This window comes from Carcharodon carcharias, chromosome 30, assembly GCF_017639515.1.
Source record: "Carcharodon carcharias isolate sCarCar2 chromosome 30, sCarCar2.pri, whole genome shotgun sequence".
Taxonomy (NCBI): Eukaryota; Metazoa; Chordata; class Chondrichthyes; order Lamniformes; family Lamnidae; genus Carcharodon; species Carcharodon carcharias.
The window spans coordinates 11,188,591-11,205,562 of NC_054496.1; the positions used below are offsets into that span (position 1 = coordinate 11,188,591).

Sequence of the window (16,972 nt, forward strand, 5' to 3'; positions counted from 1 at the left end):
TAAATTAAATTAACTAAATAAAATATGTAACAATGGCACGACAGGTGTTATGTTGCAGCTGTGGAATATGGTTGCTTTTGGAAGCCAAGGCAATCCATTACAAACACATCAGAGAGCATAAGCAGCTAGAAGAATTCCGGATCAGGACTATTAATCTGGAAGCTGAACTGCAGACACTGTACAACATAAGGGAGGGAGAGAAATAGCTGGACACTTTATTCCAGAAGATGGTCACGCCTCTTGGAATAGGGTCGTCTATTTTGCTCAGCAGTGAGGGACAGGAGGATGTGACCATGAATGATGCAATTGGTGGGACCAAGCAGACAGTAGTGTAGAAGTCTCAGGCTTTGCAATTGTTAAACAGGTTTAAGGTGCTCACAACTTGTGTGGGCAAAAGCGAGGTCTGTAAGGTGGATGAGCAGGCTGGCCCATGGTACCATGATACAGGAAGCCATTCAAGCGGGTGGAGCAAACAGGAACATAGTGGCCGTAGGGGAAAATCTAGAAGGCATTGTTGTCTGCCCGATGCCAGGGTTCAGGATATCTCCTCAGGGCTGGAGAGAAACTTGCAGTGGGAGGGGGAGGATCCAGTCATTATGGTTCATATAGGTACAAAAGACATAAGCAGCACAAGGAAGGAGGTTCTACATAGTCAGTATGAGAAGCTGGGTACCAAATTAAGAAGCAGAATCTCTGGATTATTACCTGAGCCACATGCAAATTGGCATAGGGCAAATAAGATTAGAGGGATGAATGCATGGCTCAAGGACTGTCATGGGAGAAATGGGTTCCGGTTCATGGGACACTGGCACCAGTACCGGGGAAAGTGTGGGCTGTACTGGTGGGATGGTCTACACCTAATCATTGCTGGGAAGTGTGTTCTTGTGAATCGCATAACTAGGGAAGTAGAGAGGGCTTTAAACTAAATAAGGGGGATAGTGAGGGATCAGGCTTGGATAGATGTGGCAGATCAAGGGGATAGATTCAAAGCAGGAGGCCAAAATATTAACATGGTCATAGAATAGTAGGAAGGGACAGAGAGATAAAACCTAAGAATACACCAATAGTCAAGACAAGATGTTACAAAAAAAAGAAAAAGACAATACTAAAGGCTCTGTTTCTGGATGCATTCATAACAAAGTAAATTAATTGATAGCAGACATTGAAGTAAATAAATATGATCTGATAGTCATTTCAAAGATGTGGCTGCAGGATGAGAAGGATTGGGTCCTGAATATTGACGGCTATACAGTATTCAAGAAAAATAGGAAGCTAGGTAAAGGTGGAGGGGTAGCACTATTGATTAACGATGGCAATGGTACAATAGTTAGAAATACCTTTGGTTCAGGAGATCAGGATGTAGAATTGGTTTAGGTGGAGATGAGGAATAGGAGAGGAAAGAAGCCACTAGTAGAAGTAGTATACAGGCCGCCTAACATTAACCACAATGTAAGACAAAGTATACAAGGAGAACACCCTGCTCTCATGTCCACATGTCTGTCCTTGGCTTGCTGCATTGTTCCAGTGAAGCTCAACGCAAACTGAAGGAACAGCACCTCATCTTCCGACTAGGCACTTTACAGCCTTCCGGACTGAATAATGAGTTCAACAATTTTCGATCATGAACTCTCTCCTCCATCCCCACCCCCTTTCCGATCCTCCCTTTTTTTTCTCCAATACTTTATATAGATTTTTCTTTTCCCATCTATTTCCATTATTTTTAAATGTATTTCCATCCATTGTTTTATCTCTACCTTTTAGCTGATTTTGATCCCTTCCCCCCACCCCACCCCACCCCCACTAGGGCTATCTGTACCTTGCTTGTTCTGTTTTCTACCCTTAATGTCACTTATTAGCACATTCCTTAGGTAATATCACCACTTTCAACACCTCTTTGCCCTTTTGTCTATGACATCTTTTGGCTATCTCCACTTATCACTGGCCCTCTAACCAGCTCTACTTGTCCCACCACCGCCCCCCCACCCCCTTAAACCAGCTTATATTTCACCTCTTTTCTATTTTTACTTAGTTCTGTTGAAGAGTCATACGGACTCGAAACATTAACTGTGTTCCTCTCCGCAGATGCTGCCAGACCTGCTGAGTTTTTCCAGGTATTTTTGTTTTTGTTTTGGATTTCCAGCATTCGCAGTTTTTTGCTTTTATCTTAGTGTTTAATTGACTGCCACTTCTCTTCAAGGAATGCCTACCTTGAAGAAATATTGCAGACTGGGTGACCGCTTTGCGGAACACCTTCGGTCTGTCTGCAAGCATGACCCAGGCCTCCCTGTCGCTTGCCATTTCAACACTCCACCCTGCTTTCATGCCCACATGTCTGTCCTTGGCTTGCTGCAATGTTCCAGTGAAGCTCAACGCAAACTGGAGGAACAGCACCTCATCTTCCGACTAGGCACTTTACAGCCTTCCAGACTGAATATTGAGTTCAACAACTTTAGGTCATGAACTCTCTCCTCCATCCCCACCCCCTTTCCAATCCCCCTTTTTTCCAATAATTTATATAGATTTTTCTTTTCCCACCTATTTCCATTATTTTTAAATGTATTTCCATCCGTTGTTTTATCTCTATCTTTTAGCCTATTTCAATCCCTTTCCCCCCACCCCACCCCACCCCCACTAGGGCTATCTGTCCCTTGCTCGTCCTGCTTTCTACCCTTAATGTCACCTATTAGCACGTTTCTTAGCTAATATCACCACCGTCAACACCTCTTTGTCCTTTTGTCTATGACATCTTTTGGCAATCTCCACCCTGGCCCCACCCAATCACTGGCCCTCTATCCAGCTCTACGTGTCCCACCCGCCCTTAAACCAGCTTACATTTCACCTCTCTTCTATTTTTCCTCAGTTCTGTTGCAGAGTCATACGGACTCGAAACGTTCCTCTCCGCAGATGCTGTCAGACCTGCTGAGTTTTTCCAGGTATTTTTATTTTTGTTTTTGTTTTGGATTTCCAGCATCCGCAGTTTTTTGCTTTTATCTTGAGTAGGAAAGTATGTTGCGAAGAGGACATGAGGAGGTTGCAGATGGATATAGATAGGTCAAATGAGTGGCAAAGATCTGGCAAATGGAGTTTAATGTGGGAAAATGTGAAGTTGTTCACTTTGGAAGGAAGAACAAAAAAGGAGAGTACTACTTAAACGGAGAACAGCTGCATAATTCTGAGGTGCAGAAGGATCTAGGTGTTCTAGTACATGAGTCACAAAAAGTTAGTATGCAAGTACAGCAAGTAATTAAGAAGGCTAATGGAATACCAGCCTTTATTACGAGCAGAATTGAACATAAAAGTAAGGATGTTATGCTTCAGTTATACAGGGCATTGGTGAGGTCACATCTCGAATATTGTCTGCAGCTTTGGTCTCCTTATTTAAGGATATAAATGCGTTGGAGGCGGTTCAGAGGATTTTACTGGAATGATACCTGGAATGAGCGGGCTGTCTAATGAGGAAAGGTTAGATAGACTGGACTTTCCTCATGTCCACCTTGTCAAGGATCTTATATACTTCAATCAAGTCACCCCTCACTCTTCTAAACTCCAGTGGAAACCAGATTAGATAGACTGGACTTGTTTCCACTGGAGTTTAGAAGAGTGAGGGGTGACTTGATTGAAGTATATAAGATCCTTGACAAAATGGACGTGGAAAAAATGTTTCCTCTTGTGGGTGAGTCCAGAACTATAGGGCATTGTTTTAAAATTAGAGATTGCCCTTTTAGGACAGAGATGAGAATTTTTTTCTCTCAGAGAGTTGTATGACTTTAGAACTCTCTGCCTCTGAAGGCAGTGGACGCAAGGTCATTGAATATTTTAAGGCACAGGTAGATAGATTATTGTTAGGCAAGGGAATCGAAGGTTATCAGAGGTAGATGTGAATGTGGAATTCGAAACATAAACATATAGGGTTGAGTGCTTGAGGGAATTTAAATGTATTGAATGGGTTTTCGTAGTTAATAGTTTTGTTAATATAGTGAAATGCATAATATATATTTAAAATCTCATTTCATCTTGGCATGCATCCTGAGGTCTGCCTATGGTGGATACAGGGAGAGTTGGCATAGAGGGTGTAAGGTTAAAGGGTGGTGATGGGTGGAACGGTCATGCTTTAGCATGGGTTTAGCACAGGGGCTATAAGGGCCCATGGGGGTGGGTGGGGAGTATAAGTTATATAGGTCAGTGTCTCACTCACCACAATTTGCTGGATGATTTGCTCATTAACACCAGTGAGCACCATTAAACTAATCATTACAAAAGCTAAATACTGCAGATGTTGGAAATCTGAAATAGAAACAAAATATGCTGGAAATACGCAGCAAGTCAGGCAGCATCTAGGGATGGAGAAACAGAGTTAAAATTTCAGGTTGAGGTGACCTTTCATCAGAACTGAAGGAGGGTAAAAATACTCATTTGGTAGCACAGGACATGAGTTTTGGTGAAAAAAAGAGGAATGCTGTGGAAGCTTTTCGTCTTGTATTCATCAGGACAATTCACAAGAATACGAATAGTAAAGGCAACAGTCCACTTGCCAACCAATTAGCACTCTCTTCTCATGCAGTATAAATTGTTGTTTCCTTGATAATTGGTATTCTTGCGAATTGTCATGATGAGTGTTAGATGAAAGGCTTCAATAGCATATCTCTTTTTCCAGGAATACCAAAGATAGAAATGTAAGGGTTTTTAAGCCATTGGAAGGGGGGAGGGCTCAGGAAGAACAAAAGAGAAATGATAAGGTGGAGGGCAGGGGAGATTACATAACAACAGCCAAAGGGAGTGGAAATGGATATAGTAAAGAAGCAAAGGTTGTGTCCAAATGAGGCCTAAATGGCTACATAGCAAGCACCTGAATACAATATGGAGGGATAAATAAAGAAAGATAAGAGCAACACAGCAAAACAAGAAGAATATATACATAGAACAAAGTGAAGGCAGAGGTTGTGATCTGTTTTTGAACTGATGTTGAGTCTAGAAGGTTGTGCGGCGCCAAGTTGAAAGATAAAGTGCATTGAGCTTCAATGGAACACAGTAGTCGTTCATGAACTGAAAGGTCAGCATGGGAACAAGGTGGAGAATTGCAATTACAAGCAACCAGAAACTTGGCATCATGCTTGTGGACTGAACGGAAGTGTTATGCAAGGTTGGTCTCCCAAAAGTAGAGGAGACCACATCATGAACAACGAATACAGTGTACTAAACTTAAAGAAGTACAAATAAATCACTGCTTCACTTGGAAGGACTGTTTGGAGCCTTGGAATGTTGAGAAGAGGTGAGGTGAAAGGACAGGTGTTGCATGTCCTGCACTTGCATCAGAAGTTACCAAAGGAATGGGAAGTGGCTGTTAAGGGTGACATGGAGGGAACAGTTACTTCGGAATGCTGAAAGGGGAGAGCAGGGGCAGATGTGTTTGACCATGGCATCATGCTGGAGCTGGTGGAAACAACAGAGGATGATCCATTAAATACGGAGGCTGGTGGTGTGAAAAATTAGGACAAGGGTGAGGGTAGAAGTGCATAAAATGGAGCGGACACAATGGAGGGCCCCTGTCAACTACACTGAATGGGAGTCTTCAGTTGAAGAGAAAGGAAGATAATTGGAAGCACGGGTGTGGAAGGTTGCATCATCAGAAAAATGCAACAGAGATGGAGAAACCGGGAGAATGGAATACAGTCCTTTCAGGAAGGAGGGTGTGAGAAGGTGTAGTCAAGGTAGCTGTGGGAGTCCATGGGGTGTAGAGAACATTAATTGATAGCCTATCTCCAGAAATGGAGACAGAGAAGTCAAGGAAGGGAAGAGTTAGAGATGAACCAAGTGAAGGTGAAGGAAGGGTGGAAATTGGAAACAAAGTCAATTATTTTTTAAGTTCATAGCAAGAGCAAGAGGCAGCACCAATTAAGTCAATGTAGCAGAAAAATAGGTGAGGGAGGAGGCCTGAGTAGGACTGGAATAATGAATATTCCACAAAAAGGCAGACATGTGGGTTTCAATAACAACACCTTTTATTTGGAGGAAATGAGTGGAGTTGAAGGAGAAGTTGCTCAGAGCGAAACCAAGCTCAGCCAGGCAGTGGAGGGTGGTGGTCAGTGGAGACTAGTTGGGACTCAATTCAAGGAAGAAATGGAAAGCTCTGAGACCATCCTGTTGGGGATGGAGATGTAGAGGAATTGGTCATCCAAAATGAAGAGGAGGCGGTTCGAGCCAGGAAACTGGAACTGTTAAAATAACATAGGGCACCAGAAGAGTCATGGATGTAAGTAAGAAGAGACTGTACGAGGGTAGAAAAAAATGTATTCAAGATAGGAAGAAATAAATTCAGTGGGGCACAAACAGGCTAAAACAATAGGTCAACCAGAGCAGTCTTGTTTATGGATTTTGGGAAGGAGGTAGAAACGGGCAGTTCAGAGTTAGGGGACTATGAGATTGGAGGCTGTGGAGGAAGATCTCCAGAGGGGATTGTGTTGGCAGCAAAATTTAGACCAAATTTTCCTAGGTTATTCTAAATAAAGACTGCTACTTTGGAGAGCTGCTTGATAACAGAGTGAACTGCTTTAAGTTCACTTACCTTAACAGGCAGAGATAGGTATCCCTTATTTGATAGTAAAGTTTCATGTTTCCTACATATTATGTCGTCATTTTTCGGGAAAAATTGTAAAGTAATGTCAACTTCTAAATCTGCATTGAGTTCGTGGGCTTCCAGAACCACATTTTCATCATTTTCAAATCGCAAAACGTTTGGAGCCGTCAACATGTATCTGTCAGAATAAGTAAACAAAGTACCATTTCATCAATAGTAATGATTAAGGTGCTTTAGTACGCTGTTGATTTTAGGATCAGTTTAGCGGACAGATGAGCTACAGTTAGATTTCCCAAAACCAAATCTAATTGGTCCTCTAACCATTACAGAGAAAATAAAAATCACCATTACATCCATTAGATAGATGTAAATAAATTAGCTCAAATAGAACAATGTTATGCACTGAAACGGCAATCAATACTTTGCTTGTTTGATGAATGTTTGGCACAGTCAATTCCAAGTCCTAGTAACAGGATTCCCTCTCTCAGCTGAAAAGCTTTGCTATTAAAACCATCTGAGGCTAAACAAGAGTTGGGACAGTACATGAAATAGGAACTGGAGCAGACTCTGATTCAGTCCCTTGACCCTGTTCTGCCATTAACTTAGGTCATGGTTGATCTTCACCTCAATTCCATTTATCCAACTGTTTTCCATACCCTTGACACCCTTCGCCAAGTGTGGGATTATTTCAGAACAAACAACTTGCTCTGTGCTTCACTGCTTTCTTTTCAGACCAATTTGGAATGTCAGTGAACACTCAGGCCAGATTGACCTGCCAGCAGCAGTGTCCCAGTGGATTGTGAATTCCACCTATCATTCCATCGCCATTGGAATGGGTTGCCCATTTAAAACAGAGATGAGGAGGAATTTCTTCTCTCAGAGAGTAGTGAATCTGTGGAATTCTTTACCGCAGAGAGCTGTAGAGGCTGGGTCGTTAAGTATATTCAAGGCTGAGATAGACATATTTTAAATCAGAAAGGGAATCAAGGGTTATGGGGAAAAGGCAGGAAAGTGGAGTTGAGGATTATCAGATCAGCCATGATCTTATTGAATGGAGGAGCAGACTTGATGGGCCGAATGGCCTACTTCTGTTCCTACGTCTTATGGTCTTAGCCCAGGAGGATGTAATGAATTTCATCCCGTACATACAATGGGACCCAGGAACTCCTAACAAGAAGTAGTCTGCCACGAAATTCCTGTGGGACAGCCACTGGAACAGCACACGAGGCAATCAGCCAGTTGTACCTCCCAAGTTCAGAACATCAGCTTTCTTGCAGACTTCAGCCGTAGTTCAGTCTTCCTTGAAAAGTAAGTGGAGGCCTGAATGGAGGAGTAAGAGGCTGGTCCAAATCCCTCTTTCTCACTGGGGTACCCCAGGGATGTTACTGCAACTTCCTGAAGCTTGCTATCACCTTTTCTATGACGGCCCCAGGAAACATGATAAGTGGAAGTGAATTCTTCCAAGGAACCCAATCCCATCCCATTGCCCCATTCACACATAGGCAGGGGAAAGGGAGCTAACAATGATTCCCAAAGGAGTGATAGGGGAAGCAAATCCCTGTTGAGGTGGTGAGGCAGCAATTTTTTATCCTCTTCCACAATCCCTCCTGACTTCAGGGAGAATTGGGGAGGGCAGTCCTAGCCTCAACGGCAATGCCAAGAAATAAATTACCTCAAAATGACAGCAGTGACTCTTAATGTTTCCAAACTCTAGGTCTGTTATGGAGATAGATCTTAATCAGACCTTAACAGGAAAGTGTCTGTTTAATATTTCTGATTTAACTTTAGACAAAATAATGAAATTTAATGTTGACCTTAGTTTGCTAAGACAAACGTCCTTTCACCTTTCTGTAAGCAGAAGTTATTACAGATATATACTTTTCCCTGAGTGTATCTAGGAGGTTACTTCTCTAATTTGCAGCTATTCCCTATGATCAGCATATACAATGACCATTAGCAGGGAGGTGAGTCCTGTTAGTGTTTGGCGACAAAATTCAAGGAATACAATCATAGAATGATATGTCACAAAAGGAAGTCAAGAGCCCTTCATACCTGTGTCAGCTCTATAAAGAGCTATCCAATTAGTCCCACTCCCCCTGCTCTTTTCCCTTCAAGTATCTATTCAATTCTCTTTTGAAAATTACTATTGAATCTGCTTGCACTGCTCTTTCAGAGAGTATTCCAGTAATAACAATGTGCATTGTAAAAAAAAATGCCTTATCTTGCCTCTGATTCGTTTGACAATTACATCTGTGTTCTCTGATACCTTCTACAATTGAAACAGTTTTTCCTTATTTTCTCTATTAAAAGCCTTCATGATTTTGAACACTTCTATCAAATCTCCCTTCCACCTTCTCTGCTCTATGGAGAACAACCTCAGTTTCTCTAGTCTCTCCATGTAACTTGAAATCTTTCAATCCTGCTAAAATTCCATTGAATAATTGAAAAATGAAGTTCAACACAGATAAATGTGAAGGAGTACGTTTTGGTAGGAAGAATGAAGAGGTCACTTTTTACTTGGAAGGTGCAAGTCTAGGTCAGGTGGAAGAACAAAGGGATCTTGGAGTGCAAACACACCAATCACTAAATGTCACACCACAGGTTAGCAAGCTCTGAAAAAAAAGCAAATCAAGCACTAAAATTTATTTCCAGAGCGTCAGAACTGCAAAGTAGGGAGGTTATGTTAAACCTGCATCATAGCTTGGTTAAACCACCCTTAGAGTACTGAGTTCTGTTCTCATAACTAAATAATAAATATGAATATAGAGGCTCTGGAGAGGCTGCAGCAAAGATTTACAATGATGAAATCAGAAGTACTTGGGTATCCATATCAGGAAAGGATTGACAGGCTGGACAACTTTTGGGGGACAAAAGGGAGGGATGAACTAATAGAGATCTTTAAAATAGAGATGAACTGGTTGGACCAAATGGTCTGTTTCTGTGCCATATATCCTTTGTAATCCTATATACACACTCTCTAAGGCCTTGATATCCTTTCAGAAAAACACAACGAACCTGACAAACAATGGGATCCTTTAAAGTTAACTGGAAAGCTAATTAGAATAGGAGTGATATATAAGAAACAGGGAAATACTTCCCCTTCTTTTGCAGGATCACATCGGGTAGCTGTCTAATGTTAAATTTCAATGGTCTAGAAAACAGTATGTATTTAAATAGAAAACAGAAACATCCCATAATACTTACAGTGGAACACACTGGGACAATGCAGGAATAAAGACCAACAGAGCAAACAACAGAGCGGTCCTTCTCATGATGACAGACTGCTTCACTAGGACAAACTTTTCTAAATAATTTTAGTGGTTTATATAAAAACCTAGCACAGATCTATTAATCTTTAACAATTGGGAAATTTGTACTGCTGTTTGCTCTTTAAAAGTATCCAAATATTCGCTAAACAGGCTGTTTAACTAAGAGTTAATTTAAACCCAGTGGTCTAGTGAAAATCCGGGAACAGCAGATAGTTCCTGATATTTGATGGCTTTTTGCCTGGAAGTTATTAGAGTTTGACCTTGGCAATCTAAGTCAGATCCACAAAGGAGAGTGTCTTGTTATATGTGCTACACCAACATTTCAAACTCAAGTGTAAAAAAGCACAGGCAGGCCACTGGATTGCTCTTAAAACTTCCAACTGTGTCTCAGTAAGCTTATTAATAGCTGAGCTAGATCAGAAAATTCCACTCCCCACCCCCCAATCTGTGCTGATATTATCAGTGAATTCAATTGTACGTAATTGTCTCTACTGGATTGAGAAGCGATACATACAAAACATCAAACAAAATTCCCATTTTTAAATGCTGGTCCCTTTCCTGAAGTACATAAAAATAGCAATTTGACTCCCCTTGTCACACACTAATTTTACATCCTATAGATGCTCACTATCATGCCTTGCACGTTACTAAAGCCATCATTTTAATCTGACAGAAAACTACAGATGACATGAAACACTCCCTGCCTGAAAAGTTTAACATCATTTCTGCATTCAATGTGCTCAAAAACTATCAGTGATCATTTAACATTAAATGTTCTAATTTGGAAAGAGTTTGATCGCATATCAGCAGTGTTGTGCCATCTCTGATATGAAATACAATCAAATGGCAAAAGACAGTCAAAGCTATCAAGTGCGCTCAAAGCTATCCAATATATTCAGCAACCTGCATTGAAACGTATAAGGAAATTAATTACTTAAATAGTATCCAAATTTATTGTTCTCCATTTATACTAAAAAATCTCCACTATACAGTATATGCTTGAGAGCACCAGTTAGATCCCCATCAGTTCTTAATTCATTTTAGCTTCAGGGTGTATACTTTCCACCAACCCGCCCCCCCAAGTCTCAAGGCTAAACTCTCCTGGAAGTTGTGGGGGAAGGGGGGAGGGTGATTGAGTAGAGGTGAAGGGCGGAGGAGGGGGAGAGGGGAGAGCAGAGGAGGGGTAGAGTCGTGGGAGGAGAGGGAGAGGTGTGAGAGGAAGGAGGAGAGGTATGGGGGAGGGAGGAGGGAGGAGTAGGGTGGAGGAGAGGTGAGGTGTGGCAGGAGGGGTTGGGGGAGGATAGTGGTGGGGGAAGGGAGGAGAGGGATGGGGGAGGGGGAAGATGGAGGAATGAGGGAGTGAGTGGAGGGGTAGGGGAATGGGGTGGATGGGTAGGGGAAGGGGGTTGAGGGGTAGGGGAAGGAGATGGAGGAGTGGGTGGGGGAGGGGTGAAGGAGGGTGGGAGGGTTGGGAGTGGGGTGGGGTGGAGGGGAGAGGGATGAGGGGAGGGGTGGGGAAGGGACGGGAAGGTGCGGGAGGAGGAGGGTCAGAGTAGGGAGGAGAGTGGGAGAGGAGTGGGGAAGGAGGAGATGGGGAGGGGGAGAGGGGTGGGAGTAAAGAGGGGATTGGTGGGGGGAGAGGGGTTTGGGGAGGGGGGGAGGGAGGAGGATGAGAGGGAGAGGGTGGTTGGAGTGAGCAGAGGTGTGGGGAGCGCAGGGGGCAAACGGGGAGAGGAGGGGGGTGGGGAGAGAGGGGAGGGGGATGGGGATGGAGAGCAGAAGGTGGAGTTGGACAGGGAGAGTGAGAGCAAATGGGAGGGGGAGTGAAGGGCGAGAAGGAAGAGAATTGCTGCAATCTGGGGGACGGATGGAGGGTTCAAGAGTGCAAGAAAATTGCTCGGGGATGTTGAGGGTGAAAATTGCTAAGGGTGGGGTAGGGGTTGGGGGGGTGGGGAGGTGTTGGGGTTGTTGGTGGCAGGGATTGCTCTGGGAGAGGGGGAGAAAATTTCTCCGGGCAGGTGGGGTAGTGGTGTGGAAGAAAACTGCTGCAATCTCTGGGGGGTGAGGCAGGGGCAGGGAAATTGTATGCACGTGTTTTAGCTTATGAAGAAAAATATAAAACTAGCTTATTAAAACATATGTTAAAACAGAGTCCCGGAATTGCACTAAGCGCAGTGATGGGTGTGAAAAACGACATTTTACCCACCGGCTGCATTGGCAGGTTTTTGTACCGTATCGTCCGCTTCCCACCTCATTAATTATACAGCCACAAGAAACATGCCATCTCACTGGCGGGCGGCCTCTGAATCGCCCGCCTCTCCATTTCCTCACTGTTTCCTCACTCTGGGTGCCATCTCTAAACTGCAGCCACGCACACAGTTCTCAATGCTTGCTGCCCAGGACTGACATGGCCCTGAAAGTCAAGAAGAGTTCAGTGACCTATCACTGGAATGCCTTTTCGAGGCCTGCCTCGGTGTCCTCCACCCTGCTCTGGCCATAGGAGGTCCAGCAATCTCACCAATCCGGCTTGGGAGGCGATGGCAGTGGTGGTCAGTGCCAATGCTGCACAGAAGAGGTTGGCCATCCAGCGCAGAAAGAGGATGAAAGATCTCATCCATGCCACCAGGATAAGGCAACCATCTTATCACTCTAAACTCACACACTCACTAGGCCATTACACATTCACTGGCATCTCACTTACTACCAGCTCAAGGGATATCACCACTCACTCTCTTACACACACATACCCTCACATCTCCATTTGGCCTCATCTCCTCTGGAGACAACCTCCTCAGCCCTCACCCTCTTGAGGTGACTTGCAAAAATCAACATGTGCCCCCACACACACCCTGGGATATCTCTCCCCTCCACCCCCCCTCCCCAGGATAGCCCTCGGCCTGCAGCATCTTCCCTTGCCCGACACCTCTTCTCCCCTTTCCCCAAGCAAGCCCTGGCCCTGCAGCTGCTGAGAAGCCACCCCTATCTTACAGCTGGTCTGATAGGTACAGCTCCCCTCTAAAAGTGATGCGGTGCTGTCTGTGAAGCCTGGTGCTGATGACAGCGAGTGCTGCCCGAAGCAAGGTGGGCAAACAAACTTTGAAGCGCAGCTCGCCAGGTGCACGTTGTGTGAAACACGTCGGCATGATTTGTGCCGGGATGGTTTAGTGTGTGGGGATGATTCCGGTGGGCAGGGCCTATAATGAGATGCTAAAGTATCGAAGTTAGGCTCCCGACATGCAGCAGTGGGAAACACAGCCCGCCATTGACGAGTGAAGCGGATGACTGCAAACTGGTTTAATGACAACGTGAAACTAATTTTTGTGATTTCCTGATATTTTCCGCTCCTGCCCACCATGATGCCCACTGCCAACAGGAGCAGAAAATTCTGGCCAGAGTCTGCTTTAAAATTTTCTCAAGTTAGCTCAGTTTTAGGATGTTTGAAGCTATCGAAATTCAGAAATAAGGAAAATAAGCTCTGATTGTTTTCAATGTCTGAATGCGTTCAAAGCGCTCAAATATGATTTGACATCAAAAGTTCTAATTTGGAATGAATTTGATGGACTGAGGGAAGGGGGAGGGAGGGAGGGAGGTTAGGGGAGGGAGGGAAGGATGTGGAGAGGGAGGGACAGGGAGGAAGGGGAGGGAGTGAGGGATGAGAGGGAGGGAGTAGGGGCGAGGGAGGGAGGGAGTTTGGCAGGGGTAGAGGGAAGGAGGAAGGGATAGGGAGAGAGAGGGAAATGTAGAGAGAGGGGAGAGGGTGGTAAAGAGAGGGGAGGGAGGCGTAGAGAGAGGGGAGGGAGGGGTGAGAGGTGAGGGAGGAGTAGAGAGAGAGGGAGGGGTAGAGAGAGAGACGGAAGGCAGGGTATAGAGTGAGAGGTTTGGAGGGAGGGGCAAAGAGTGAGAGGTGGGAGGAGGGGTAGTGAGGGAGAGAGGGGTACAGAGAGGGAAGGAATTTAGAGAGGGAGGAAGGGTAAAGAGAGAGAAGGGAGGAGTAGTGGGAGGGGTAAAGAGAGAGGGAGGAAGGGGTAAAGATAGAGAGAGGAGGGAAGAGTAGAGAGGGAGGGGTAAAGAGAGAGGGGAGGGTAGAGAGAAAGAGGAAGGGAGAGGGAGGGACGGCAGAGAGAGGGAGGGATGGGTAGAGCAAGAGAGGGTTGTGTGTAGAGATGGAGGGAGTGAGGGTAGAGAGAGCGGAAGTGAGTATTCAGAAAGGGAGGGAAGGTTAGAGATTAGAGAGAGAGAAGGAGGGAGGGGTTTAGAGAGAGAGGGAGGGGTAGAGAGAGAGAGGTAGAGAGGGAGGGAGAAAGGGCTAGAGTGGGGGTAGAGAGTGGGAGGGGTGGAGAGAGAGAGAGGGAAGGAGGGGTAGAGAGATGTGGGGGGAGGGATGGAAAGGCACAGAGAGGGAGGGCTGTGGGCTGACATACAGTCCCATGTAGATTCATTTCTGGCAGGCCCAAAGGGAAGCAGAAGGGTCCGGGCCATCAGAGTTAGGTGCTGGGTGTTGTTGGCTTATGGCAGAGAAAGTGGGATCTGGGAAGAACTGGGGCGGGTTGAGTGTATCACAAGATTGTTTTCAGCCATGCATTGGGCGATATATTTTCTTTTAAAAAATTTTATTCGCATTATCTTTTTACCTTTTTCTGATCTTTCACTTGCAGGCTTAAACCTTGCTGGGATGTACAGTTTTCTTGGGCAGGCACAGCCTGGATGTTGGGGAAGACCCTGCCTTGGGCTATGGTGACACTTCCCAGCTGCTTGTTGAGCTCCTTGTCATTGCTCACGGTGAGTTGCAGGTGGTGGAGTCTGATGCCGGTCTTCCTGTCATCCCAGGCCCCATTGCCCACCAGCTCCTGGATCTCGGCAATCAGGTATTCCAGAACAGGGGCCAAGTAGATAGGTTTTGTTAGGAAGGGTGTTCCAGGTTTCTGACTCAGTGATAGTGAAGGGATGGCGAGTTAGGATGGTGTGGGTCTTGGAGGGGAACTTGCAGATAGTGCTGTTTCCATGCATCTGCTGCCCTTGTCCTTCTAGGTGGTAGAGAATGAGAGTTTGGAAGGTGCTGTTGCAGAGCCTTGATGAGTTACTAGCTTTTTTTATTTTGTTATATACTTTTAAATTTAATTCCACAGCTATCACAACGATTTTGCAATTTGTATTTATTACAAGAAGGTTTGTCAGAAGAGTCCACTACTTCCTTTGGAGATTTTAAAGGTTAAATTAAAACATTTATTAACAAAAGAAAACTTGAACACAGTTACACAATTAAACTTAGTATTATAACAGTTCCCAAAAGATTTCTACTTAACTAGATTCCCAACTACACACCCATTTCAGGCAACAATGTAAATAGATTCTTAATCTATAAAACATCCAGCAATGTTACCACAAGCACCCATTGTTGCTATAAGGGAGGTGTTTTGCAGCTTCTCTCTCCCTCGAAAATGGAATTCCAAGGCTGTTAACTAAAACTTGCTCTCTGGAACAAGCAAACACTTCTGGGGTGGTTGGAAGCTGTTTTTTCACAGGTCTGTTTCACACAGTCCACCTTTCATGATCTCACATGGCCACTCCCCATACAGCTTTCCATCTTTCTTTAAATTTATTTTCTCCCTTTTGATCTGTAAATCCCATTATTTCACCCTTGCTTTGGAAGTTATTTTTCCCAGAATATAGAAATCTTTCGAATTGTCATTATGACCAGCATTTTCAGGAAAAATAAACTTAATAACTTTGCTTTACTTATTTTGCCAGTTGTAAAACATCTTAAACATGTCCCTTTGAAAATCAAACAGCCTATTTACCAACAACCAATTTATCTACAAATGCAAATTCCATTCACACTGCATCTAGTGGGTCCTCATCTTAGCTCACCCATCTCTATTTCAAAATGTCTGTTTTAACACTTAACCCCTTTGATGATTCAAACCTTGCGGTCTGACCATCTTTAGTTTAATTAGTCACACACACAAACATACACACACAGCACAGCCCCCACAAGCCTGTTTTAAGGCAGCCCACAGTAATATTAAGAAAAATATGATATTTCCTTTAAAATTATTAATGATCACCTCCGAACACAGAAGATTGCTTCCACAGACCTGACAAGCTGCAATGGCTTTTGAGTGCTTTTAATGAATCTTGTAGGGCAGGATCATGTTTTCAAGCGCTTCAATGCTCATTCCAAATTACACCATTTGAAGTCAGATCTACAGTGATTGTTTACGAACTTACATAAACGCTGAATTGATGTGAGATTTTTTAGGTAGGGCAGTTTGCTCAAAGCTATCAAATGCACTCAGCAACCTGCATTAAAAACTACAAAGAAATTAATTACTTAAATAATATCTCAATGTATTCAGTTTTACTTTTAGTTCCACTATACAGTTCACAATTGACAGCACCACCAGATCTCCACTAGTTCTTCATTCATTTTAGTCTCACCGGCCCTTCCCACTTCACTTCTCCCCCGCACCGCCCCCAGCCCTTCACCCCCAGGTCTCAGGTTCTAAATTCTCTCCCTCTCATCTCCAAACTCTCCCTTCTGCCCTCTCCCTCCTGTCTCCTACATCTACTTCCCTCCCTGCTTCTTACAGTCTTCAATCTCTTCCCCCTCCCCCTCCCTCCAGTCTCTAGTCTCTTCCCCATTTCCCTCTCCCTCCAACCTTTTCCCCTTCCCTCTTCCTCCGGTCTCTAATATCTTCCCTCCTTCCCACTCCCTTCAGTTTCCGATCTCTCCCCCGTTTCCCTCTCCCTTCAGTCTTCAATCACTTATTCCCTTCTCTGTCCCTCCAGTCTCCAATCTCTTCCCCCCATCCCACTCCCTCCAGTTTCCAATCTCTTCCTACCGTTCCCACTCCCTCCAGTCTTCAATATATTCCACCAGCCTCTCCCTTGATCCGAGGATGGCTGCTACTTGGTTGCAAGCTGCAGCCATGGGTCTTCATGTAACTGAACAGGCCGATTTTTAGAACCACAGGACTTCGGGCACACGAGGCAGGACATACCTCATTGAGTCATTGTGACTCAAAGCATGATGCAGCTTGATGGACAAGTTGTCACCATTTTTAATGACTTCTGTGGAGTGGCCCTCCCTCCTTTTCCAGAAGGGGTTCAGAAGGAGTAAGATCTCCAT

At 44.4% G+C, this 16,972-nt stretch overlaps 1 protein-coding gene across 1 annotated transcript in view; it reads right to left on the reverse strand.

The window, feature by feature from the left end:
• LOC121271164 (complement C3-like) overlaps positions 1 to 16,972 on the reverse strand; it is a 167,518-nt gene extending 150,546 nt beyond the window's left edge. Inside the window, exons 1-5 of the mRNA XM_041176924.1 lie at positions 16,845 to 16,972; positions 16,072 to 16,143; positions 14,475 to 14,769; positions 9,779 to 9,789; positions 6,563 to 6,752 (exon numbers count right to left, since the gene is read on the reverse strand). Coding sequence (XP_041032858.1) covers positions 6,563 to 6,752; positions 9,779 to 9,789; positions 14,475 to 14,769; positions 16,072 to 16,143; positions 16,845 to 16,972 — 696 coding nt within the window. The remainder of the gene's footprint in view (positions 1 to 6,562; positions 6,753 to 9,778; positions 9,790 to 14,474; positions 14,770 to 16,071; positions 16,144 to 16,844) is intronic.